At 43.9% G+C, this 27,923-nt stretch overlaps 1 protein-coding gene across 1 annotated transcript in view; it reads left to right on the plus strand.

Moving 5' to 3' along the window:
• Positions 1-17,082: 17,082 nt before the first annotated feature.
• The window catches only part of auts2a (activator of transcription and developmental regulator AUTS2 a), a 323,507-nt gene continuing 312,666 nt past the window's right edge, over positions 17,083-27,923 (plus strand). Inside the window, 1 exon segment of the mRNA XM_080508686.1 lies at positions 17,083-17,747. Within this exon segment, the coding sequence (XP_080364812.1) occupies positions 17,469-17,747 (279 nt within the window). The 5' untranslated portion in view covers positions 17,083-17,468.

Consider the following 27,923-nt stretch of genomic DNA (forward strand, 5'->3'; position numbering starts at 1 on the left):
GGTCACTTGAATATGATTGAATTAGCATTCATTAACAATTTAAATGGCAATAGCAATATTACATTTTTAGCCTTTCAAAAGCAATACAAGTCTTAAAATTGTATTGCTTAAAAATTAATCATATTTAACATGAAAAGCCTCTAAATTAAATCAATGTCTTATTGGTTTTCCCTACGATGTCATGTGTTTTCTTGAACCATTTCCTTTAATATGACGTCCACGTGTTCAGGATTCTTTCTATTATTAGTATTTCCTGCAGTTTCTTGGAGAAATAGGCAAGATGAAACTAGCTGGAAATGATCAGCAGCGCAGGAAGTGCATCAAAGTGGGTCGGACTGGCATAAGATAACCAGATTAACTGAAGATCATTGGGAGTGGATGTCCTCTTAGAAGCGATGAGCTTGTGAAGAAGAGGACGACTAATCACCTCCAGGTCAGGGATCAATGAGAAACCACGTGGCATTAGAATCAGTTCAGTACGATCCAGGACTGTGAGATTTCTTCCTCTGAAGTTGGATCCTTAATAATTCATTCATGTATTTGGCTGCATTGCATTTGATCTTTTGCCAGTAGGACTCCACATGTGAGCAGATGTTGTCAGATCAACGTTCAAGCCCTGAAGATCACGTATGTACATCAGGGGTGTCAAACATAAGACCCATGGCTCGCAAGAAGCACGGGTGCTCCAATCCTGACCAAACCTACCAAGCAAATTGAATTTTTTTTAATTGAAAACTTCAGAGTAGGAGACACAACAGTCAGACACTGAGCAAATTAGCATCAAAGCCATGTGATTTTGTAAAAACATGCATAATGCAACGAAACAAAAACATTTTGCTGTATTTCCCACCCAAAGGCATCATCAAAGCTAGACGATTATAGTCATTATCAGTAGTAATTACTTGGTTTTGCAGAGATACCAACATTTTCATCACATACACCATGCAACAAAATTTTAAAAAAGAGTTTAAATTTAAAGGTTGTTATAGAACTATTGTACCAGTCCGGCTAATTCAAGAGGGAAATTGGGATGTTTTTGGTCCCTGAGCTAAAATGTGTTTGACACCTCTGATTTACATACACAACCATGAGTGTTATATAATATGACTCCTTTATTTTTCTCCTGCAGCAACAACTAATTCACACTGAATTATCTGCTGTTGCTCTCCTCGAGGGGGAGGCACTGACATACCTTGTTTTCCCAAGCCGAGGCCATTATCATGAGTGAGGCACTTATTGTAAAAGAGGGGGAAATAAGGCTGGTGGAGAGTGTGATGCAGGAGAGATAGAGAGAGAGAGAGAGAGATCTGCAGCTGCACCGTCAGCTGTTTCACCTGGTGTGCCGCATTTGAACAGATGACGCCGCTGTTATGAGAGTAATTCCTCATCTGATTTGTGGATCCCACGCCTCTGGAGCGTCACGGTGTCCACCTAAGCCAGCAGAAACCGAGGCCGTGAACCGTGTAGCAGTTTACTCAGACAGACAGCAAGGTCAGGAGGAGCTGATTCCCGACAGCGCGGCTCTGAAGAGGCCTCGCCTCCAGAGTAAACAACTCCTCCTTCAAAGGAGATGAAAGCAGGGTTTATTTTTTCATAATTTCTTCTGTTCACATGAACACATGAACTTGCAGTTTGCAGGTGAGCGGGTTTGTATGTCCTATATGTTTGCATGTAAGTTTCTATACGTTGCATCTCCTCTGGATTAAACCGTAATTGAGAGTTAGTTCAGAGCTGTTAATTCGGAGATTTTCAAAGCATGAGAGGATGAGGCCACACAATTAAGAATTTTCAAATCTTTGTCACATTACATAGTTTCATTGACAGTTTCAACTGACAATAAAAGCAAATTAAACATTAACAATGGCTTCGCTGGTTCCTCCTCATCCTTTGATCCTGAACTCGGTTGTCTAGAATAAGTCTCACCACAACAAGATACGCTTCAACATTTATTAAGCAAAGATGGCTAAATGCAATGTTTGGCCTTGGACCCCGGAGAAGTGTCAATTGTGTCCGACTTCCGTTTGCAAACAGTTTTTCTTCGAGGTTTTGGCCAAAACCACCGACAGAACAGACGTCCCTTTAGTTTCCATGTGAAAATATTATGTGACGGCCGCAGAGATATCTTGACTGCATCATCCTGCCCCGGCAGATTCAGTGTTTCCATGAGATTCAGCGTTTATTGATGAATGGCTTTGGTTTACTTGTCCTGATAAGACACAGACAGAAAGACCATCTCGTAGCAGCGTTTCATAAAAGTTGTGTTTTACCCCATTGGAGCGTTTTCAAAAAGTTCCACCCTGCGAGCCATTTCCATTGGGGTAGAACCAGAATCCTGAACCCAACAAAAACGTTCTGTTTTCAATTAAACAACCGAGCCCGATGTAGCCCCTGGATCCCCCTCCATCTTAAATTATATAATCCATGTTATAAAATGGATAGAATAAATATTCCCTATCGAGCAATCCCTAATAATTCCTATAAGAGACTACTTGAATTCAAACTTTGTGTCACTCCCACAGCATAATTTGATTGTCACAGTTCCCCACTGTGAAGGTTTCACTTTCATGCGAGATTTAACAGGATTTACGTTTCATGGTGTCTTTGGCAGGTTTTTTTTTTTTTTCTTCTTCCCAGTAATCACTTGGCAATACATCCGTGTTTAACAGTTTGAGCAAATGTTGAGGAAGTGTGAGTGGGAGAGAGCAGATTTCTGCATGTGCGTATGTTCGAGTCTGTAAAAATATCTGCCATGTGCCATATGAGGAGCGCAAATCGTGTCTTTTTTTTTGGCGGGGGGTGGGGGGGGTATTTTAATTGCAAAGTCAGCCGAAAGTCCAGTGTGTCCGGGAAACCAAAGTTTCCATTTACCGTTATCAGCCAAAGGACTTATTAACATTTACATTCCAATTAATTTGTTCTGCACACAAACTATAAATTCCACAGCGGCTGACAGCGCGGGGACGGAGAGCTGGGCTTGTAACTACATCGTAGAGTTATCATTTATCGCAATACTTTTTTTTTTTTTTAAATGGATAGCGTGCTACGAGAAGTAGCTGGAGGGAAACTGCAAAGCGGTGTGGTGGAGATATTTCCTGCAGCTGGCATATGGACGAGATCGAGGCTGAGCCAGTGCAGATGGAGCCTCTTGTTGTTCATCAACAGTCTGCGCCGTCTCTCGGGGGCGCGAGAGACGAGAGACGGCTTGGCTTGTAATAAAAAGTTCTGCTGGAACCAAACAAGTGTCACCCTTAATAATCCACTTTTAATTGCAGGGATTTCCACGGTGCGGTTTGGGAGTGCTCCCAAATGTGATTTGAAGGGATCTGAGTTTAATCGCCTGCTTTATTAGACACCTTAAATTGGTGAACAATGGTCGCAATGGGTGTGCGATGTAGTCTTACAGAAGAAAGTTGTTTAAATAAAGTCTTTTAAAATATGAGGAAATTGAGCAAGTGATAGAAAACACCTAGTAGTTTAGTGGTTTGATTCCAGATTGGGTACTGTTTGCAGTTTGCATGTTCTCCATTGTGGGTTTTAATTGAAGGATTTGGCCCGAAACCGGAATTCATGTGGCTGAAATGAGTCAAGCCACTAGAGGAGCTGATTAGGATTTCCCTGGTTACCACGACGTCACTTGACAACAACAATAATGGCGGACTACATGCTCCAGGTCTAGCTGCATAAGCTACTGTTGCTAGTAGGTATAATAAGGCAAGAGGTTGGATTTCTTGAGTATGAGGATGAGCAGGAGTAATTTCTGTATCTTCATCACCATTCTTGATGTATTTCTGTGGCGGTTACAGCGCCACCTAAAGGCCTGTCGTACATATACTACGTCATTTTGAGCGACGAGCTACAAGCTCGCTTCCTGATCTTTCACTTCTCCGTCACTCCTGTTATCAATATAAGTTAAAATATCCAGTTGAAATGTTCCAGAGTGAATAAGTAGGTCAGAGAAATGTTCTGCAAAGGCAGCGAGACTTTAGAGAGCGAGTTGAGCAGGACTGCAAACTGTGAATATCAACACTGATGGTTGACGGTCACAGTTATGGGATTAAAGATCACAGCTGTTCCTCCTTCTCTGGCGGAGTGAGAGAACAGGTAATCTGCTGGAAAAGCTAATAAAGGAGTGGCATTGGCATTTACACCAAGCCAGGTTTCAGTCAGAAGCAAACACTACATATTTTTCTGTTTTATCACTAACAAAGTTGGTTTATAATGGATTTATCCAACATGAAGTCATTCAGACAATCTTGGTTTGATCCACTTTTGACTGGAATTATTGATGCAAATTGAGTTAATTTCTCTCAGAATAAGTGTGAGTTGTAGCAGGGATGTTACACACATTGTAGGTGCCACATGCAGTGTAATTTCATTTTGACAGGACCAAACAGGTAAAATAGTGCCATTATAACTAAATGTAAAGTTTTTCTTGGTTATGGCGCAGACGTATACGTGATGTAAATGTTGATGTTTTCACAAAAACACGAAACAGTTACCATCAAATGCTACTACAGCCTCAACATAAAGCCAATTTGTGCAAAATGCAGTGGAAAGTCTATATTCGTATTGGTGCTTTTCTTTATGCTGTTTGCATCGTGAGACTTTTTGTCTGTCTCGTTTCGGTTCAGTCTTGATGTCGAGTTTGCAGCTTTCAGGACCTTGTGGCTCAATAGTAGCGGACGAATAGTCGTCTGACTTCAGACGAGGAAGGTTGCGTATTCAAATCAGGTCCGGGTCAATTGTCTTTGAATTTCTCTCTGGACTAATGAAGTATCTTTCAAACACTCACAGTACAGTACTTGTGGCAGAGGCTTGATGTTTCTTGTCTCCATGGCTGTTTTACTCTGCACAGCTCCAAAGGTGGCTTTGTTTTCATATTCATCACACAAGTATATTAAATATATATCGACACACACACAATACAAGGTATAAATAGTGACTATTATGTAGTAAAATCATTAAAAGTAGATTATTCCACCCCGTTCTCCCCTCCAGACTCAACATCACAGCCTGGGGACGCTGACAGACTCCATTTTTTTCTTTCTGGCAGTTTTTTCTTTATGTGACATTTGGTGTCCTTTTTATGGCAGACCATATCATTCTGGCGCCAAATAAAATCCAGAGAAGAAGCGTACACTAGAGAGAGAGAGAGAGGGGGAGAGAGAGAGAGATCATCCTTCTGATCCTCATAATCTGCCAAAATCCCCCGGGACAATGCCTTTCCATTATGGAAATAGAAAACATGAACATTACAAGTTTTATCCTTGAGGGGGGGGGGGCTTCCTGCTCCTCCTCCTCCCAAATCCTCGTTTCTTTTTATTCTTTTTTTTATTTTATCACATCTAACAGTTTTCCATATTTCTATTACACTGTGTGTTTATGAGCATCTAATGAAACGCCTAGTAAAAAGAGTCACCTCACAGGTTTGCGTTGCGATGACGCCATCTTGCTCCATAATGGGCCGCTGGGCTGGTTGGGCCAGTAAATTAATGACAGTAAAAACGGACTTGTCTCCAATAACGCAGGCCGGTAACTCGTCGCAATTGGAAAGTGATGAGACTCAAATAGAGTCGTAATGTAAGCACTAACTCCCCCCCCCCCCCCCCCCCTCCCCCCCCCCCCGTGCTTTGCTCATTATTTTACCACCTCTCGCAGTAAGTATCCTCCCCTCCACCCGGACCGAGAAAGAAAGAAAAAAAAAATGTAATCCTATCTTTTACAACATTACATTTCCTTTTAGACGCTTGAAAATTCCATTAGGGTGATTTTGTGTGCGTTGCATGGTTGCTGCAGGGGAGGAGGAGGTTTTCCTACTGGAGGGAGGGGAGGTGGGGGGGGGGGGGGATACAAGCCCTAATACTAATAAACGAGTCGACTTTGCCTCCCCTGCGTGGTAAAAGGGGAGGCAGAAGAAGAAGCAGAGTAATTGGAAAATATCCCTACCTCCCATTCCAGGCCCTACACACACAGACGCGCATATATCCACCGGGGGGGGGGGGGGGGGGGGGGGGGGGGGTTGGTTGTTTTGGGTGTTCATTTAGATGATGGGAGCCACTGAAAACGCAATATTTTGACAGTCACCCAGAATAGCAGTCAAATTCGGTTCGTCTGTCCACTACACTGTCTGTGTTTATAGTGCATTGTTTTATACACATATGTGTGTGTACTGTAGGTTCATTACCAAAAACAACCAACAGCACCCACTAGTGGCCCAACATGAAAGCTACATCGTTATCAGGCTGTATGCGATTTCTGTGGAAACGGACATTATTTTGAAAACGACATGTTTTCACTTGAAATGTCGTCGCGTAAACGAGGCTTGAATATCAAAGCGAACAGAATTGGAGCTTCTCGCTGGCTATGTCTGGCCCACGGGCCTCATGTTTGACATCCTAGTGATAGAATGTGGATGAAAGTGTTAAACGAAAGCGATAAAATATTTCCTTTTCAGTGCTCTTGGGTTCGTTCTTAAAAGCTCGATTATTCACCATGCAAGAACACGCTGGGTAATGCAAAAGTCAAGCTCTTTGTTGTGTCGTGAATTGCTTCCCAAGCAAATCCATCCACAAACCTCGATACCACTTTATCAAAAGTCGTGACGCTGGAGCAGATCCAGCTGCCGGTCCATCGTCTTGCTTGTATGAAAAATTCAATTCAACTTTATTTCCATAGCACCACAGTCATTTCAAGGTGCTTTTTACAACGAAAACCTAACAATTCCACGAGCAAGCAGAGGAGACGGTGGAAAGGAGGGGGGAAAAAAAAAAAACCTCCCTTTTAACAGGAAGAAACCTTGTTGAACCAGACCCAGAGGGGGAGACTTTCTGCTCTTCTGGTTTAGGCCGGAGAATAGAAGTGGAGAAAAGCTAAATACTTGCCCAACATTCTCAACACTGCATAACCTCTGCCCAATAAAAAAAAAAAAGAAAGAAAAAGCAACCAGACAGAAGATCAAGTGCATCACGTTCAAGGAATCGACTCCGTGCGATTGTGTGACTCCAGCTTCCATTTGCATGCTTCATTATTAATGAATTTGATTTTTGTAGCGGCAGAAACGGCGCTGCACATTGGCAGCCGGGCGCCCCCCCCCCCCCCCCCCCCCCAACGTCAGCCTCTCCGTGACTTCGTTATATTGGAATTGAAAACACATGCTTCTGTCAGGCCGCCGCCGAACTCGACACGAGTAAAGCAGCCCCAAATCATTCCCCCTTTATCTCAAGTGGCTGAACCCGCTGTTGAACTTGTCATCTCATGAATTAGTTAGCGCTCAGTGTTTCTGTAATTGAGCCGTAGACGTGCCTCTCAAATGAGGAGATTACAGTGTTTTGTTTGTAGTGCGCGCAGAACTGACAACAGCTTCAGATGTTGTTTTAGTAGGTCGGCTATCACTCTCAATATTCCCAGATGTCATTCAAAGAACTTATCAGCAGCTTTTTCTGTTTTGTTTTTTGTTTTTTTCAGCCTCACATCGCTTGAGGTAAACACGGCAGTATCTTCTCTCTCCATCTCCCTTTCTTTTTCTTATCTTTCCACGAGGTTATATTTGGAAGTGATTTTAGCTTATTTGTACAGAAGACGGATATAGACAGTTACAGTAGCAGAGGACGGGAGGAGAAAAAAAAATAAAACGCTTGCATCTAACAGCTTAAGTGCATCAGCTCATCCACTGAAATGTACAATAACACAAGTGAAGCATCTTCTCCCGGCGATAAAACATGCCCCGAAAGGTCATCCTCTGCATTCGCGATGAGGACGAGTTCACAGTACAAGCAACTTCAAACCGCCGTGCACAATAGAAGCGGGAACAATTCAGCTGTTGAGGGCGGCGAACGGCGGTGCGCGCCCTTCCTCATTCAGAGAGTCAGGCGACCTTGAGAGAGCTGACTGGATGCTTGTTTGTCGGCGTCTCCACGGACGCACAGCAGACGCAGTGTTGCTCACAGCGCAGACAATGTGACAGTCAGCCAGCAGCTGGAAGTCCAGCGAATACCTGCGTGTTCACATTTTTGAGCACACGCTTTCCTGTTACGACATTCCGGCGTCGGACACGGACTCAAGAAAAGTCCGAGAATACGACACAACAGTTGTGAATGTTTCCCATTGCTGACACGTTTTTGTATTACGCCTCGTGAAATCTTTATTTTATTTTCAATATTTTACAATTTTCTCGGTTTGGCCGGATTGGAGCCCCTTGCAGGCAGGTTTTGGCCAACGGGCCTCATATTTGACAGCCCCTGGTTTGGAAATGGATCAGTCATCCTGTATTTACTTTCAGACAATGAAATGCGAGTGAAAGTGCCTCCTGAATTGTGATGACAAATCTTTGCAAATGTACTCACTTCTGTGTATTGCACACGTATACATGCATAGATACATTCCAATGTCTGCAGCACACACACAAGTCCAAAATTGGTTTATATTACTAAATAATATTAATGAGGCCAGATTGTATCAGTAAAAATCAATAGTCATGGTTTTACTGACTTATCTGCTTGAAATAGTTGACCTGAATGATTAATTATCAGACAATAATAATAATGTTCTCCCCGGGTCTGCGTGAGGTTTTTCTATCTGTAATTGAAAGACAAGCTTGTTAGGTCAACTGCAGACTCTGAATTGTACAAACCAGAGGATTTACGTGTTTCTGTTTTTTTTAATGTGAAATGCCCCCAGTAAGCATTTATCCATCCATCTATCTTCTCTACCACTTAATCCTGTTCAGGGTCGCGGGACACCGGAGTCAATCCCATATTGAAGGATTAACCCTGACAGGCCACCACTCTGGATCCCTGTTACCCTTGACCCCTATCCGGGTCCCCGGAGTGTCACACTTTCTCCAAGGGGATTAATAACGATATGATTAAGTGGAGATTAGTCCATCACAGGGCTGTTTTTGGACTGTGGGAGGAAACCCACGCAAACACTGGAAGAACATGCAAACTCCAGGTTTTGAACGTGGAACGACTGCCACACCGCGCAGATGAAGGTACAAATGGGAAATTCCAATTCATGCAGGGCGCACATGTCTTTTCTAACCTTGTGAATCCATATTTAATTCAGTGTGGAGACAATTTACCAATTCTAAGTTGTTTATTGATGTCTCACACAGTGTCTCAACCTTTTTTGGGAATTCAGCCTGTGAATATCTGCTGACAGATATTCGGGATTAAATGATAATTGTATTTCACTTGTAAAGTGCTTTTCCACCGTTCCCCAGAGCTCTTTACATGGTTAATCGCACTCACCCATTCATCCAAACCAATGCGGAGTGGCTGCCATGCAACCCGCTGCATCCATCCAATGTCTTGCTCAAGGACCTTTCGGCACGTGGACAGGGGGCAATGGGGAATTGAACCTGCAACCTTCCCAGACGAACAACTGATATTATGCAATGCCAAAACATTCATCCTTAATTACTTTGATTGTGCTGCTCGAGTGTTTCGAATGGGATTAAATCATCAGTTGATCCATGTCACCTCGTCCGCTGCTCACCTAAACTGAACCGAGCGCAATTTTTAAGATTTTCTCCCGCAGCTGCTGCTTTTGCGAACGTATTCCCGACGCGAGCGTGATCTCGACTGGCTTTTTGTTTCGACCTCTTGGAGAAGAGCGTCCACCCCGCGACCCTCGGCTGGCACACGTGTGGGTCTTATCGGACGTCCAAACATGTCAACACAGTGATGGATGGTGTGAGCCAGATGAAGAACCATGTGCTAAGAGGCTTTCTGACAGGCCCCATATATTAAAACCAGAGAGGCTTTTCAGTTCACATCGTCATTATTACAGGTACCAGCCTCGCTCGTACGGATCTCACAATCCGTCAGTGGAGTTGGAGAACAGTTTCATCTTCCCGGGGAAACACTCTGGCGCAACACCGCCGCCTCCCCGCTTTAATCTGACAGCGGAGACGCATTGACACTATTCATAATTTAGGTCAGCTCCTTCAGCAGGAGGTTGTGTGCCACAATTTAGCAGTGAATATGTCACGCGCTTGTCAGGTATTACGCGCACTTTAAGGGCATTAACCACTTCTAAGGCCTTCAGGGACAAGTCATTAGTGATGAATATTAAACCTCCCACACACACACACACACACACACACACACACACACACACACACACACACACACACACACACACACTGAAGTTCCCACTATACCTTTTGTTGTTGAGCATCAACAAATCTTTTTTTTTTTTTTTTTTTTTTGCCAGGAGAGCATAGAACATGAAAGAACAAAGTGAGAGGGATACATAACGCTTTATCTTACTCTACACAGCTACAAAGGGGAATGTTGGAGCCGTGCAGTACAGACTATTGTTCTGCACTCTCTGTGCCAGTAATAAGGGCTATTATGGGGCTAGTAGGCAGACCTGGGGGGTGAGGATTTGAGAATCTCTTTGTTCCCATCAGTAGTACAGCTTCAGTTGTGTCATTGCTTCCTACTTGAGTCTCTCTCTTCTGACAATGGGAAATGAGAGCGAAGTGGATGTACAAATAAGATAAAGGTAGCAGGAAAGTGTGATTATATAAGGATGCATACAACTCTGTTTTGTGAACCAGGCTCTCTTAATTGCCACCATCTGCTGCCTGAAGGGGAATAAAGGGAATGAAATGTTGCGTTGTGACTCTGCAATTAAAGATAAATAAGTGCCGTGAGAGAAGACAAGTGTTTTATGTCACAGAAGTGGCAGATTAGTTAGTTTAACAAAGTCTTTTCAGGCTTTAATACCTGTACTGTAAGACAAATCTGATGATCTCAGGGAAAAGAATAATACACTTTGTGGGTTATATGAGACTCTGAGTGTGGTTTTTTTCGCTTTGTCATTTATTTCAAGATTTAAAAAAAAACAAAAAACCTCTCTGGCGTTCTTGTTCATTTTTCTTCAGCCCTTTGTGTTTCCCTTGGTGAGAATCCTGCTTATTCGCCTGCAGTCCAGCTACAAATGGAGGTCAGGGGATCATTATTATCGCTCATTGGAAAGGCTACCTTTGGAAAAGATTAGCTGTGACCCCCTTTATCTTTTGCAATGTGAAGGTGCAAAGCCACAGTCCGCTGTGCTGTTTATGTGTCCGTGACCCGACAGCTCTGTTTTCATCAGTTCACACGGCCGAGGCTCAAATTCGTGTGCTCTCCTTTTGTTGTTGACACAATAGTGCCATCGCCAAGTTCACTGGCCCCCAAATCCCCACGTCCACGTCGGTGAGGCGTGGCGGCGAGGGACGCCGCGGAGGCAGAGGTGTAATTAAAGCTGATTACAGCGAGGCGGAGAGGAGGGGAGAGCAGTACATTGGCCTTCCCCGTCCTAATGGCTGCCTCGCTGTCGCCTCCTCCACTTTGTCACGAGGACACTCGTCCTGGATGGCCAAGGAAGGGTCAAGTGCCCGTGTGCCTCCCCCCCCTCGGGCATCAGTCTTACATGCCTGTGAGGGTCTCTGATCCACCGAGCACGGGGATCCAAGCAGGCTTTAATGATGCACCATCTGCACTGACAATATCTATGAGAGCTCTGATGTCATTTCTTTTTTTTCTTTTTTTTTTTTAAAGATGAACAATCGACCGCATTGACCATACAGCTCCAGCAGACTCAACCTCCCCTTCCAGTCCATGTGATCACGCTGTTGTGTTCGCACCATCACTGACGCTTACCCCCGGGTGCATCAACGCAGCGAGAAATCAATACACGTTGATCGGTAATGACGACGCAGAACAGCGTTGTCGAGATTATGAAACTGCGACCCCGCAACAGGATGCCGGAATCGATTGTTTGCTTCTGTTTATTTGTCGGTGCATTAATGAGGTTGGCGCCTCCATCCCGTGTTGGACTCCGGGTCGCCGGGTCATCACCGGGAACATTCGGGCAATTTTAGAGCCGCCAATTAACCTCAAACACGTGTTTTTGACCTGCGGGATCAAATCCAGAGAAAGCTCATAAATGTGCAAACCTCATAGAGAAAGCGTTCCAAAGTCGAACTGGGGAAATAATAATAATAATAATAATTATAATGACACATTTATTTTGGAGTCGCTTTTCAGGTCACCCAAGGTCACAAGAAATCCCACCTGTACAATGTCTTCAAGTGAAAACTGGGGTTGTCAAAATTGATGCATTCACACAGGTTAATCCATCATTATGATTAATCTGATTACAAATTATAATTTTAGCCCACCTACAGGCTCAAAATCCCTGAAACGTCTCTGGAAAAGCATTTCGGACAGTTTATCCACGTGGAGTTGCCTCCGGGCGACATTGATCCGGCGGCGACGGATCCGTCTTGCTGCCGGCTTGCAAATATCTCGCCTGAAAGCTGTTTCTGAGTTGCAGGCAACGTTATAAATAAGAAGTGGTCAACTCTCTTATCGGACAACGTCAACAAGTTAGCTTGTCTTAGTAGCTGCCGACGAAAAAGTTAGAGGAACACATTAATGTGGATAAATAATTGTCTTGACAAAAGTGTTTAATACACTCATGTTAAGTGTGGATATATATCGACTTTTTTCTAGATTAAAAATGAAGGATATTTAATTGTGATTAATCGAAAAATTCAACTTTTTGGGGGAAAAAATGCTCGGACTGTCGTGTAAACGAGCGAAAACGCATATTCGTGGAAAGCTGATTATGTGAATGTGCACCACACATAAATAGTTTTTCTCTATATTCTTCTGGTGGTTCTATAGTTGAGTCACCTGGAATAACAACTCGAATTTCTCAGTGCCACTCATTGTTAATGTTTGTGGTGTCTTGTTCGCTGTACGTGTGTGTGAGTGTGGTTTCTTTACAAAAGCTTTTCAGTGTTTCTCCAGTTTCTTTCTAAACAGATGTTTTCAAAACGTTGCCATGTCAGTGCAGAAATTCTCTTAAACGAAAATGCAATAACTGCATTCTCACTTGAAACATCATGTAAACGGGGCCGCGGTTTCTTTATCTTCAAGACTCTTTGTCACGCGTCCTTTGTGTTTTCAGAACTCTGTGCACTGAATGAGTTTGTACCATTTCGAATCTACGACCTCTTTCATGAATGCCGATACATTTACTCCTTGCATTGTATGGATTTTAAATAACTGCCGTCTTACGTAATCATGTTTTGGTGTCAAGGGCATTACAGTATTGATACAATACATCATACAGCGCATAATGAATCGGCTATAGAGGCAGCGTTTCCCGGTAACTTGTTGAGGACGCACATTGGAGTAAATATACCATTTTTTTTTTCTTTAACCTGTATTGTAGCGCGGTGGGCGCCGCAAAGGCAAGGCCCCTTAATCCCACGGCCCACAGGTACAACAGTAATCCTCTGACTGCTTCTCCAAGGTAAAACTGCATTCTATAAAATAAAAATGTGCTTTCTTCCCTCTTTGTTATTCACTACTGCAGTTGTCTAAGGTCAGGCTTGTTTGTTGGCCGGGGAGATGAGTTAGTTGGCCCCACGGCCGTCCCTGAAGCCAGAAGCTTACAGTCACTTTCATGATAATGTGAGACCTGACCTGCAGCGTCTATTTTACATAAAGGGAAATGTTTTACCCGTGGGTGGAAGTTTTCTAAACTATTTTGATAGTATGAGAACACAATGAATGAAGTAAAGGTCAGATGTAGTTGCATGTTGTTTTTCAATTGTTGGTTTTTATTGGGGTGAAGAATTGGGTGTTTAGTGGCCTCCTTTTAATGTCTGCAGCATGTAGATGAGTTTGATGTCTGACATCAACTTATATTATTGTGCCAGGAACCCAACCGGAGCAGCAGAAAGTCTGGTTCTGCAAAGGTTCTTGTGCTTACACTTTAGATCTTGTGGCTGTGTTGTCATTAGAGCCTCATAAATAAAAATAAACTGAACTGACGCTCTAAGTTCTGTGTATTTCCAAGTAGCAGCTATTGTTAAATGCCAGATTTCCAGCAGTTTTCCACACTGTGAGATATTCTTGTTACAATATCGAGTTTTGTATTGAAACTTTATTACACTTACAACATGGTAGGAACTGAATATGTTGTAAAAATATTAAGTGCTGCATGTATTTGTTTTTTTTAATCATGATTTCTTCTAAAATAAAATTTTATAGAAAATAAATCGCGCTGAAAAAACTCCGCAAGTATTATTGAATTATTGATTCAGTGTCTTAAACATTCGTCGGTTTGAAAACACTTTTTTTCTTTTGTTAAATATAACTTCTCTTTGTACACTAATATTGCCCTCCAGGGGAATGACTGTGCCCACATAGAGGCTGTAACATTGTCAGTGGGCAGTAATTTATTGCCATATATATGAGTAAAGCGCTGAAATTTGTTCTTGAGGGGAGTTAAATGTCTGTATCACCACTCTCAACTGGGTGCCACAAATATTATAATGTTCATACTTCTCACACATAACTTTTTTCCCCTCTACTTGATTAGCCATCCACTATTGGGATGGCTATGTTCCCATACAGGTTCTGACTGCGTGAATGTATAGTAATTTGTATAATTAATTTGCATATATGTGCATAAAACCATTGAAGGGTGGCTGAGATTTGTTCCTGAAATTGAGTTAAACATCTGCATGATCAGGCTGTCTTCATAAGCACCGACAAATATAGTAATTTCCATACTTTCAAACTTGTTTTCTTAAAATAACCATTCATTATGCAAATTTAATTATGAAAAAAGTGGTTGTGATCATGAACTAATGATTAAACTCAATTTGTTTGTTGAATATGAAGAAAATATCATCATTAGTGATCTGCCATAGTATACGACTATTTTCTTTCGAACTTTATTTATCACTTTGAAATGCTGCACCCATTTATTAAATAGTATTTGTGATTTTTTTTATTTTTTACAACTTGATAGGATGACTGCGCCCCCATAGGGGCTGTAACTTTGTAAATGTACAGTAATTTGAATTATTCATTGGCACATATGTGCGTAAAACCACTGAAAGGTGGCTGAGATTCACTCCTGAGGCGGAGTTAAATGCGAGTCTGATCGGGCTCCGTGTGACTGGAGGTTAGTGTGTGTGTCTCTGTGCGTGTGTTTTTCCTCCGCCTGCTCCGTGTGTGTGTGTGTGAGTGTGTGTGTGTGTGTCGGTCCTGGAAAAGGACGGCGCGTCCAGCGCGCTGCACTATTTCCGCCGAGGAGGGAGCGCGCAAGCCTGTAAAGCGGCACTGCGGCAGCGCCGTATCACTGCGCCGCGGTCTCCCTTCTCCGGGATCCTGAAGCAGCTCGGATCTGGGGAAGAGGAGGAGGAGGAGGAGGAGGAGGAGAGACACACTATTGCCTTTTCTTTTTCCCTTCTCCCTTTTGCGGGATTTTTATTCTGTCAGCTCCAGACCTTTGCGCGCTTTGTGTTTTTTTAAGTGATCGGAGGCCTTCAACTTGCCCGGACGGTCCCTGCCCACTCGCAAGGGTTTGCATTTCTTGGTTTTGCATGACGTGTCTTGGAGCAGGAGAGAGAGAGAGAGGCAGAGTGGTGGAGTGAGAGAGAGAGAGAGAGAGAGAGAGAGGCAGGGAGAGAGAGAGAGAGCCTGGCTTTTGTTGTGTGTCTTCTAGTGGAAAATGAAGCTGGGAGAGCCGGAGCAGGAGGCAGAGGAGCAGCAGTCCGCTTCTCCTCCTGCTCCTCCTCCTCCTCCTCCTCTTCCTCCTCCTGCTGGATTACTGAGCTCAGATGTGGACTGACAGCACAGACAGACAAAAAGAGAAGAAGAAAAAAAAAAGAAAGAAAGAAAGAAAAGACTCTCCAACAACACAGTTTGTTCCAATCAGACAGATCTATTATTATTATTATTATTATGATAATTTTATTGTTGTGCGTGTGTTAAAATGCATGTTTTGTCACGGTGGAGGTAGGATTTTTTTTGGGGTGGTGGTTAGAAAGCATCTGCATGCAGGGAATTATCCTGTTTGGTTGTGAATCCATTGGATCCCGTGCATGCTTCTAACAAAATGTGACTTTGCAGGAGTGCATGCGTCCATCCTGCAGAATCCAGACGAGCTGCATGACATGACAGCCTGTGTCCAAGGGGACAATGTAAAGTTGATCACGGTGGTGACAGATTGGTGATGCAAAGGTGTGGGGGGGTGGGGGTGTGATGCCTTTGCCTGTTTTTCCACTGGCCACCATCATGTATTTTTTTAAAAAGGCAAAATATCCCAGCGAGGCTTTGCAAATTGTTGATTTACTGTGACGTAATTCCACAGAAAAGCCTCGTTCTTGTGGACGCCGAGAAGTCGCACGCTTTGAAGGACTTTCGTTGACTCCGAGGCCCGGAGGGCGTTCCTCAAACATGGTGCGAAGTTACGACTGCAAGCTGTTGAATGTGTGCAGATGCCTTCAGTGTCAGACCAGCAAGGCTTTCTCTTTAGGCGATATCAGAGAACCCAATGTCCTTCCGGAGACGTTTCCTGTGCGGAGAACCCGAGTGAGGTGTTGTCAGGAAGAGTTGGGCGAGTCGGGGGGGGGGGGGGGGGGGAGGATGCTGGCTGGATGTTGACGTTGAGTCTGAGACGCCCGGCGTCGCTGGAGACGAACTCAAAGGGACCTGTTGTGTCTCGTAGTGTGTGGTTAGCAGGCGGACGAGAGCAGCGCAGCATGCAGTTAAAATGTTTAAAATGTACTGTATGTCATCTCTGCTCTGTCACATGTACGATTTGTGTTACTTCTAGCTGCTCACGCCCACAACAAGTTGTTTTGCTAGCAGCAAATTACCCAAAAAAAATGTATTCGTGGAATTGAATCATTGGGGGGGCGATATAAACAGTTTAGGTTACAAGCCTGGCAGAGCTTGAGACACCAGTAAAGAAAAAAAAAAAGGGGTGGGGGGGGGGGGGGGGGGGTGGGGGTGGACACTAACAACACATAATCATCTCATCCCAGGGCATAATGACCTGGCAGAGTAAGAACTCGGCAGATGCCACCATGGCGACGCTTCTACAATATGGGAAACGCCTCCACGCCAACACAAGCACTTTTTTTTGGGGGGGGGGGGGGGTCATTGACTAAATGCACTGTTGAATTTGCTGAGTGAACCTGTTGCAAATGCATGCTCTCTCTCTCTTTTTCTGTCCCTCTCTCCACCTTTATTTTTGTGCAGGAGGGGGGCGGTTTGCTGACCTCGGGTCCGTGTGAAGGAAGATGTGGCGTCGCCCGCCCAGCTCGCCATGGCAGGATGTGTCCGCTGAGCCGACACTCGCCTTAACTTGAAGCCCCCCTTTTTTTCCCTCTGGCGGAATTGACAGCTTGGTGATGATGATGATGCGTTTGTTCCGTCGTTTTACGTCGTAGGATTTGATGGGACTGCCTCTTGGGGATCTCTGCGTGGAGCCCAGCGTGGCTCAGTGACTCGGATGAGAAGGCCTCATCTGTTGGATGCTACTTGATCACGCTGGATCTTACGCAGCGCTAACGCCCGTGTGGATACTGTGGAGATATCCGACAAGCGGCGTCGTCTTTTTTGTTTTCACGAGTTTTGAATCGGGTTCTACCTGGATATTACCCCATGAAGGACATGGATGGTCCGCGGTGTAGCGGCCCGCGGAAGAAGAGGAAGTCCAGGTCGGAGAGGGACCGGGAGCGGCGGTCGAACGGGACGAGGAACGACCACGTCAAGGGCGCCACGTTTCGCTTCTCCTCCGACTCGGAGCGGGAGGGCGACCGGCGGCCCTCGTCGTCCCGCCCCCGGCCCCCGCGGCGGAAGCGGAGGGAGTCTACTTCGGCGGAGGAGGACATCATCGACGGCTTCTCCATCACGGGCTTCGTGACCCTGGAGGCCCTGGAGGTGAGTGCTGGAGAATGTCGCCTTTGTCGCCCGGGGGGGGGGGGGGTTTCCACACTTGGCTCTCCGCTGGCGTCCGCATGTGCTTTCGCAGAAGTTTTCACCGGCAGCAGATGAGCGACGTTGGAGCTCTGGTTGTTCGGGCCGCTGTGCCCTCGTACACTCCAAAGCAATTGGATCCATGTTGCTGCAGTTTATCCAGAGTGGGAGTAATTTATCGTGCGCCGCCGATCCGTTTTCCTTGGAATGCAAACCGAGCGCAGGCTGCCTTCCAGTGATGTACTTCTTGAGTTATGACTTAAACAACCCGAGTGTTTCACATCCACGGCTCCATATTTCCTGGAAATGTAACATCCAGATGTGGAAAGAAAAGATTGAAGGTGTTTTCAGCTATTTTTTCTTAAGGGAGATTTACTGGTTGTCGCTGGTTTATTTTGGCTTTTGGATGAAGATGAATAAATAAAAACTCCTCAAGATCTTCCAGTTATTTGTTTACTGACTTAGACTTGAAAGACAATTAAAGCTCTATATAGTCATGTAACTGTTGTTAAGCTGCTTTTTAATCTCGATTTGTGTTTGGGTGTGTTGAAGCTGTTGTTTCAGCAGTACGTTAAAATAGTTTTTCTTCACAAGGTCAGTGTGTGTTGGGTGGGGTGGGGGGGTGGGGGGGGGTCCTGGTGTAACAGCACCTGACTTGCACTTTCTAATATATTCAGTGCGATACCAATCTCTGGCCTGACGCGCCGACTCCCATCAAGGATATGTGCCGTAACACTTGTCCTCGCTGTTTCCTTTTGTAGAGCCGGAGCAACACTTTCCACTCTCTCTCTCTCTCTCTCCTGATTCTCTCCATTCTGAGGCGCTCTATTGAACAGTATGTCTGTGCGTCCTTTTCTTTTCTGCTCCTTGTTCTGCTCGACCTTCTTCTCTCCGTTGTCCTTTTCATTTTCTGCCTTCAGCCGGAGCTCAAGCTTCGCCATTCACCACAGAAGTATTTCGCCGAGCGGCGACTCGTAAATCTTTCTTCGATAGCTCCGCTCTCCGTTTTGTCTGGATTCCACATCACTTGATTTAGATTTCGAGCCGCACATAAACGGTTAATAATGTGTCACTTCTCCTTGACTTTCTCTTTGTCTACCTCCAAACCCACGCAGCCTCTTCAAACGACTCGTAAAGACGCCATTTATTCAGAGATTGAAGACTTGATCCAAACTATTTTCGTTCGGTGGCCACATAAAGCACTGGTAGTATAGTGTAATAACAACCTTGACATTTATTCTTTTAAGTTCTTTCTCTTTGTTGTGGCACAGCGTAAATGTATTTTTACACAACCAAACAATTACTATGGAAAATGACAATAAAGCAATTTTAATGAAACCTTATGGAGCAAAAAAACCAAAAACACACCCTTCTTACCAATGACGTCGTCAGCTTTCTTTCTTGCCGACACCTGAGCTCGCGTCTCAGCATCGTGCTACATCCACTACTCTTAAGAAATTCGTAAAAAAAAAAAAAAAGAAAAAGCAGTTTTCTTTAAAACTTTCACAATCGGCCGGATTGGAGCCCCATGTAGGACGATTTTGGGCCCGCGGGCCTTACGTTGGACACCCCTGATCTAAATCATGCTCACTCTAACCTCTTAGTGACTCTGTAAGTGAAAATAACACTGATTTTAACAAACTCCATGCACGTTGTCTGAACCTCGCTATGCATAAATACAGATCAAATTATATTCTCGGGTATCAAATTTAGTGGTTCATCTGCTTTAAAATCGCACTGACTTCCAGTGAGTCCAATTGTAATTGGCGTGCGTGCGTGTATGTGTGTGTGCGGCGTGTGTGCTCGCACCACGCTAATTCTCCCATGCATGCAGTGAGAAAGTGTCAGAGCTCATTAATGCAGTACGATCTCGCAGGTCGGAGGAACAACAGTTCTTCCACTTGTTTGAAAGCTTTTCCAGTGACGGTTTCCGCAACACCGCGCTCCTAATGCACCCGAAACGCAAACCGGTTTCTCATTTCTGTTCACGCAAGCGCAGGTTTCATAGCGTCGTCACCTATATAAGTCTGATTTTCTTCTGAGTTTGGGCCGAGAAGCACACAAGAAGGATCCATCCTGAAAGTGTTCACACTTTGTTCCCTTTTGACAAAACTTATCATGGAGTGTTTAACCTCGTTATTCCTGCGCTGTCTTGTTATAATTGAGGTTCAGTTCCAGGCCGACTAGTTTTATTTTGGCAAATCTTAGAAAGCTGTAAAATATAGCAAGATTAGTCAAGATTCACGACTTTTTTATGGTCTTTTGTACACTGACAAGTACAAAGAAACGAGACCGAGTGCAAAGAAATAAAATGTCATAGAGATAAAAAGTCTGCAAAAGGTCACGATTTAACAGCGACATCTATTATCTTTGAAGTTGAGACTTGTTTTGCAGTGGCATCCTCAGGGTCTGCAGTCGTTCTGGAGTGGCTCCCAGAAGCTTTCAGGAAATTAACAGTCATAATTTTTCTTTTCCTTTCTCAATATCAAACAGTATTTTTTGAATAAATGACCTTTAAATTATAGCTTAAAAAGGGTGAAAGTAGATTAAAAAAATGGCTAAAATCGCAAGTAAAATAAAGACTTAAAATGACTATAATAACTTAAATAGCTGAAATTGATGACATTTTATGCAAATAATCAATTTTCCTTTCTTTTTTTTTTTTTATACCAGGCTGTGAGCCCAAAAATAATGTCTCTAAAAGGGTTAAAATAGATAAAAAATGAATGAAATTCCCCCCCAAAAGTAAAAAAAAAAAAGCTAAAATGGCTGAAAGCAGTTAAGTTCAAGCTGCCGGAAAAGGTAAACAGACAATACAAGCACCTCGTTGGGTGAGCTATTTAAAGATGGTCGAATACGATCGTCGCTTACCGATCGGCAGGCGGCAGCTCGTCACTATGGAACCCGGAACTGGAATGAAGTCGTCAGACGAGCTGCTGATTGAAAGTGTCTTTGAGCTGAGGAGAGATCACCTTTGACTCCCTTTTTGAACCACAAGGTCCGCGGCGCATATTTGGATCAAATCTTCAAAACGTAGTTCCACGTCTAAAAGTGCCACTCGACTCCCGACTTATAGGCCGCGGCGCAGGTCGGTGAAACAAGGCGGCGCTCTTCACGTCAGGGCTGAGGGCGGCTCGGGGATTTGGAGCCACGCAGAGGTTAAATAGTCCCCCGAGGAAACGTGACTAAAATGAACATATTGTTTCTTGGTATTTCAGCGGCTCCGGTTCTCTGGGGCCTGAAGCATTTTGTGCCGTTTTTCACTACAATTGATTTTTCCTTTATATCTCAGATATAAAATCCTTAAACCTTGCCTTTTTTGGTGTCATTTTGTTCAGGACAACCTCATAAATGCATATCTGAAGTATTTTCATCACTTTGGCGTACTGTATTAAAACAGTGGATCTAAAAACACCATAAAATTACAAATTTGGGTGGTAAAAAACAGATTTATTGACTATAAAAGTCACAGACATGGTAAACGAATCATTTTGTTTACTTTTTGAGTAAATCTAAACTATAATTAACTAAAATATATCAAAACAGGACTGAAAAAACAGTTGTATACAGATATTTACAGTGAAATAGAAGCACTGCCACAGGCGTTTTTGTAAAACTATTTATAAAAGGTCACATATTTTTCCTCATACCTATCAACGTCATTTAAAAACGAGCTTGTAGTTTTATATCTGCACTTTCGACACGGATTGAAACACTGGACCAGATGACGCTGTGCTGTGACGCTACCGCCTTTTCAAACGGTCATGTGACGAGGACGCACTGGTGAGTCCGTAGGCCCGCGTTTCGTTTGCTGCTTTGTTCGTGAGCTCCATGCGCGGCTGCGCTGCCGAGTTCACCTCTTTGTGTGCGCGACACAATTGCTCGCAGGCCGGATAAATGAAAGTGTGCACAGGCATCTGGGTAAAGTTAAATTGTGATGAGGTCAGACCCCCGGAGGTGGATGCTGGTTGCTCTCCATCTGTCACCACCGGGCTCCCCGGGCCCACCTTCCACCACGCGCACGCTGATGTCTTAGCTTTGCACTTTCTCCGGCGCTCTCTGGGCCAAAGCGTGCAGGATGAGGCTCTCGAGACACTCCAGTTGTTTTTAGTACATGTTGTTTGTCGTCTTGTTCCACTGGCTTTTATTTGTTGTTGCTGTTTTTTTTCTTCTTCCTCCCCCAGTCTTGTCCCAGTTACATACAAAACACATCTCCAGCCTGTTTAGTCGATTGTTTAAGTAAACATGGAATAAATCATAAGATTAAAAAGCCAATATGAAAATAAATGACTGACGAAATGGAAAAGGCATCCATGCGTCATACGTATTATCAACTGCACCGGCTCCACCAGTCCTCTGGGAGGACCGAGTCTTTTCTTCGGCGCGTGCCGAGGAGTTCGATAGCGGCATCCACCGCATAAATGCGGTGGATGTGCTTGATGGCTTATGGAGGGAGACGCCGTCCCTGCAAATTGTGAAGAACCGTGTGGTTCTCCATAACAAACTGCAGAGATGCGTCCAGACGACGCGCTTTATTTTGTAGGCCTGGGATCGTTGCTTTGGTTCAGTCGGACCAGTTAAACGGCAGCATAATTGTCCTTAAATACACATTTATTTGGGGGGAACTCCTAAGTATCTCTTATTTTGGAATTATTCTCCATCCTCTTGTGCAGAAGAACTGCGTACCATAACCGCAGCAGCGTTTTAGAAAAGTAGCGTTTCCTTTTGTTTACACACAGAGGTGGGGCGTTTCCGAAAAGTTCCGCGTAGGGAGCCATTCTTAAAAGTTGCACCCTCCGTTGTCATGTAAACGAGGCTTTAGTGCAAAATAAGTATGAAAATACAGTCGATGTTTTTACAAGTTCACACTTGTGCAACTTAAATGCTACTTAATTGCTGCATTACTGACATCTTTTATTATAACAGCAGTTATTTTTTATTGAGAAATTGATGTTTTCACAGTAAGTTTCACACTTTTTATCCCAGAATGGATGCTGCACCAGGCAGTCGTTTTTTTTGGTCCAAAGTGATGGTTAACTCACACTTTTCTTGCTGTGTAATGCTTCCTGGTTGGCTGGTTTCTGAGTGAAGAAATGGACATCAGCCAGAAAAAGAACAAAAAAAAGAGCTTATCGGGGTTGATTCATGTTCTCGTTCGGGGCACTCCTTTTAGTTTAGGGTTGAATTTCAAGTTAAATTGAAAACCAAATAACTAAAAAGCAACTCATCTGTTATACGAGTGCGAAGAACGAATAGCACGTCTTGGAAATATATACATTTAAGTCAAAATCTTTACAGAAGCCTAAAAAAAAATTTAGGCTTTTGAAGAAAATAGGTGGAATCATTGAAAAAATAAACAGTCTTCCACTTTGTGTTTCATTTGGTGGCAAAATGCAGTTTCAGGTCCTCAGATTTCAACTATTTGAATGTGTTGATGTTAATATCATTGTATGCTTCTTTTTTTTTTTTTTTTTATTGTAATAATGCCAATTATGAGCTCACACTTTTTCTGAGTGTGCTCCAATTCCCCAAATTACACTTTCCATTATGTCTAATGTCTCAAAAGCTTGGCGGTGCTAATTTTTTCATTTTTTATTTATTTTTTTCTCCAGAGAAAATAAAAACTCTTGTTTTCCTTGAAATTGACCGTGAAATTTAGAAAGGCATATTGAGTGTTTATTCACTGCGCGGAGATCAAAGTGTCGGGACAGCAGCAGCTGTCTTTTTCAAGGAGCTGCTTCGGCAGACAGATTTATACCGAGAGACGCCCGAGCGGCAACCTATTACAGCACTTGAAGAAATTACTAAATTATTGAGTGGCTTCTCCTGCAAAAGCCTCTGCTGTGTGTGGTGAAAGGGGTCCCCAACCTCGCCGTGGCCCCGGTGACCGGGATTATCTCAGAAATATTGCCTCGGTTAACCCGCCGCGACATCATCGCCACGTGATTAATGCCCGGCGACAGCTGCACGGTTTGGACTGATGCTCCCTGGCGTGGTGAAGCGCGTGGAGTCGCTCTCCGGTCCAGACGTGAACTTTAAATCTCAGCCTTCACGTCGAAGGTTTGAGGAGAAACCCCGGAAGGGTAACGGCGGTCTGTTACATGACTGACTGCCCCCGACGAGCCTTCCGGACGGCAACCGGGACGATTGTGTGAATTAGTGTGACTAGATTTCTTTATTCTCGATCCCCCGCAGAGCTCACGCAGCTTCTGTTGTTCCTCTAAATAATTTGCTCCTCCAGCTTAATTTGTTAGACGCCATAAAAACAGAAGGCAATACCTACAGGAAGACGAGGAGGAGGAGGAGGAGGAGGAGGAGTACATTGTTGTCACCTTTGGATGAACAGAAATAGCATTTTTTTCAACAATTAATGTTTTTTCTGATTGCGATAATGTGATTGATGATAAATACAATCATTTAAGTAGAGAAACTTGTGATCTTTGTGCCTTGGGATTTGTTTCTTTCTGTCAATCACTTGTTTTTAACTTAACTTAATTATTCATATTCGAGTAGAGCCGCCCGGTGCATGGGAGCAATACGCTCGTTAATATCACAATAATAATCCATTTGAGATGCGTTGCGATGCTTTAAACCGCAAACTCGAGAACATAATATGCATTCCAACACCAGTACAAACATTGCGACTTGCCTAATAACCTAATAAAACTCCCAAATGGCTCGAAAGCTCAATCACTACTAATATTTGCTCCGAACAAACATTTGGAGCGAAAATAATGGTTGGAAATGTTTTATTCAGACCGTTTCATGTTGCGTGTCAGTCCCTGTGGTTTTCTGTTTCCTCTGGATTACCTGAAATACTTGCTCCCGTCGCTGCCGCGCCTGGGAATAAAATACCGCGTATGCATGCTACCCAACACTCCGGCCTCGGTGATACATATTGCATGAGGTTTGCACTGGCTTTGTCACGTCGTTCCTAACTGGACCAAACAGCAGCCCGCTCGCCAGCCGACCACTGCAGGAGAGTCCCATCGATTACAAAAAAAAAAAAAAAAAAGCTTTTTAATGCATTTCACTGCGGGCTCCGCGTCACGCTGACAAAAAGTCCATGAGGATATGTAGAGCGCGTGCGTCTGCAGCATGTTGAGTCCGGTCAGGTGGCGGCGGTTATCTAATTTGCAGCTTCTCGCCCGTCCGTCACTCCCACACCGGCGTCTGACATGTGACACATCGGAGCTCCGGGATTAAGGCCTTCGTTTACACACAACTTTGTTTGCGTCTTTGGGGTCTGTTCGCACAGAAATTGTGCTCCAAGCCACTGAATATGAAACTTTCTGAACAAATGCGCGTAGATGGACAATAACAAACATGGCGGCCATATTCTCCAGCTTCATCGTCTGTCCCTATACTCGCCATTGTTAATATTCCTAGTGTATTGCCTTCTATGCATGTGTGTGTGGTTTCATTACCAAAAACTAACAACGGCACCCACTAGCGGCTAAACACGAAAACTGCATCGTTTACGGAGTTTCGTCTCTTTCCGTGGACTCGGAGATCGTTTAAGAGAAAAACGTTGCAGCGGGAATATTTCCTGAAACGGAAATGCACAAACGAAGCGCTTTCGCTTGAAACGTTGCGCAAACGGGATGAACGAGTTGGAGGGTGGAGTTCAGCGAGAATGACGATGGGCTCATTGATGAATTGTCAAACCTTCAGGTAAGAAATAATGTCAGGTTAATTAATAGCTCTTGACATTCGGAGCGGAGTTAAAGGACAGGTCTCCGGCCTCGGCCTCGGAGGGCCGGCCGCCGTAATCACGTCAACAAAAGGCTATTTCCTTTCATGCGGCCAAATGAAGATGATGAATTGCAGTTTAACAGTCTGGCATTTTCTCTGCTCGTACGCTTGTTTGTGGGACGATGCTGTCGGCTTGCCAGCGTTTTCAAAAACAATTGATTTTCTCTGGCACGGCCCCAGAAGTCTGCCTGGAGGAGGACTTGTAAGTGCAGGCGGAGACGTACACATTGATCGGGACTTCACTGCGAGAGAGAGCGAAGCTAATGCGAAATCAAATGTATTGGCAGCTTGTTTCAAAGAAAATATATAAATATATATATATATATATATATATATATATATATGAAAAAAAGACATTTCAAGCAATTAAAGTATCAAACCGTCTTTGCAGCAGGTTGACGGAAAACGCCATCGCTCTCCTCGAGACACGCGGCCTTGACAGAAAACCCCCCGTGAAGTGAGTAATACCACTTTACCGGTCTTTTTAATTAATTTCCCACCTTCATATGTATTCTCGCCTCGTAGCACGTATTCATTTAGCAGCATTTGCGAGCCTGAGCGATGTACAGCGTGCCGTAATACGCATAGCCTGTCATGTGTAGATGATAAAAAAAGCCATCCAGATGAGATAATCTCTGTTATTTTGGAGCTGCTTGATAGGTTTAGGGATTACTTATCACGTGCGCAGTAATATTTAAGTGCTCCTGGTGTCTGTTTCACCAGTAGACATTTCCCATCCCAATCTTCTCTTTTCAGACCGTTTTCACTAAGAAACCCGGTAGAATCAGTAGAACAAAGTTACAAAACAAAATAATGGATCTAAATACATTAGTATGTGCTAATTGTTTTAGAAATAATACAGGTTAAACACCTGACAAGTCACTTTAGGCTCTCTCAAAGGTCATCTTCTTCCAAATTTTTGAAAAAGATTCAACATCGTCCTAATGATATCGGAAGGGATGATTCTTTAAGCACCTTGTTTTGTTGCCAGATTGACACGATTCAGGATTTTTGTTCCACAACTCTGTGACCCCAACATTGTAGCTCGTTCACAGATTAATCACTATTTGATCGAAATTCTTTAAACATCAACAGACAGATTTCTATATATAAAGGTATGCAAAAAATACACTTTTAAACAGGAGTAATGAAAAGTGAAAACGCATCGTTTTTCGCCTCGGTTGTTGGTTGTTTTCGCTTAAAATGATGTCGTTAGCATGCCGGGAGGGCGTTCTTCTCACAGACGCTGATCAATTTGTAAAACATGCAGTTTATATATCGCAGGCTTCTTTTACTGGCTCCCAAACGGCTGCCGTTTCCCCGCAGACGAGCTTGAGTCCTGCCTCCGCTGGTGCTTTTCCATCTGTCGCCAACATGTGTCCCGGCTGATTGGACTGTAACTGGCCGTAAAATCCAAGTGTAAATCCACTCGAGACGGATCTGATCGGCCAAACCGGGAGGTTTTTATGGCCGCGTTTAAGGGCTTGCATTTAAACGCGAGATGCCGAGAGAGGCAAGAAGTAAAGAGAGCAGACCGACTCTTCCCTCTTTTATGGTTGAATATGGGCTCCATTGTGTCCCACGTATGGGATTTCCAAAGTAAGAGTCCCCGCACGCAAGCTGGAGAGAGGACGCCACTCGTGCGTTTGTATGAACTCAGGCAGAACAACAAGCGCCGTGGATGTTTGGAGTTGACATACAGGCAGGAGGGACGGGACTGAGGCTGCAGGAATCATCGCTCATCACGCACTCTGTCAGCGCGCTCGACAGTAATATTGTCAGGCAGCCTCGTTACAATACCACATTTAAGAACGGGTTGTGTCAGATTAATTATTGAACCCTCATGAATGGTTTATGAAAAACACGGTATTTTAGATTCACGGGCGACTCGCGGTGTGTGCGCGTCTTTGTGCAACACGTGATGTCTCTGAGATCCGATGAGAAGAGTATTTGTTTTTTTGCAGTTCTTGCAAAAAAATTTTTTTAATAAAAAGTACATGGCGGGATTGGCAGCTTCCGTCTCCATTACCAGCTAATCTTTGGTTAGCGGCACATCCACAGTGGTTGGGAAACATTGGATTAATGGTTCCACCTCTTTAAAAGCCTAACTCTCCATGACACTCGGTAATGTAGCGCGCAGCCCCCGAAAACAAAATCGCACCGGATCGTCATCCGAGTATTTAGAAGACGAGAAAAATCACTTGTTTCTTTGGTGGTTTTGGCTCCGGCACTCTGCGATGCCATTTTCATTTCTGTTTTTATCTCCACCTTCATTGAGGCAGGTTTTATGGAGAGCTGTGACGGGGGGAGTGGGGGGGGGGCAAAAAAAAAAAAAATAAGATAAATGTTTGGGCAAGGCTGATTGTAAAATGCCATCTCTGGAGA

This window comes from Blennius ocellaris, assembly GCF_963422515.1.
Source record: "Blennius ocellaris genome assembly, chromosome: 14".
In the NCBI taxonomy this organism is placed as follows: Eukaryota; Metazoa; Chordata; class Actinopteri; order Blenniiformes; family Blenniidae; genus Blennius; species Blennius ocellaris.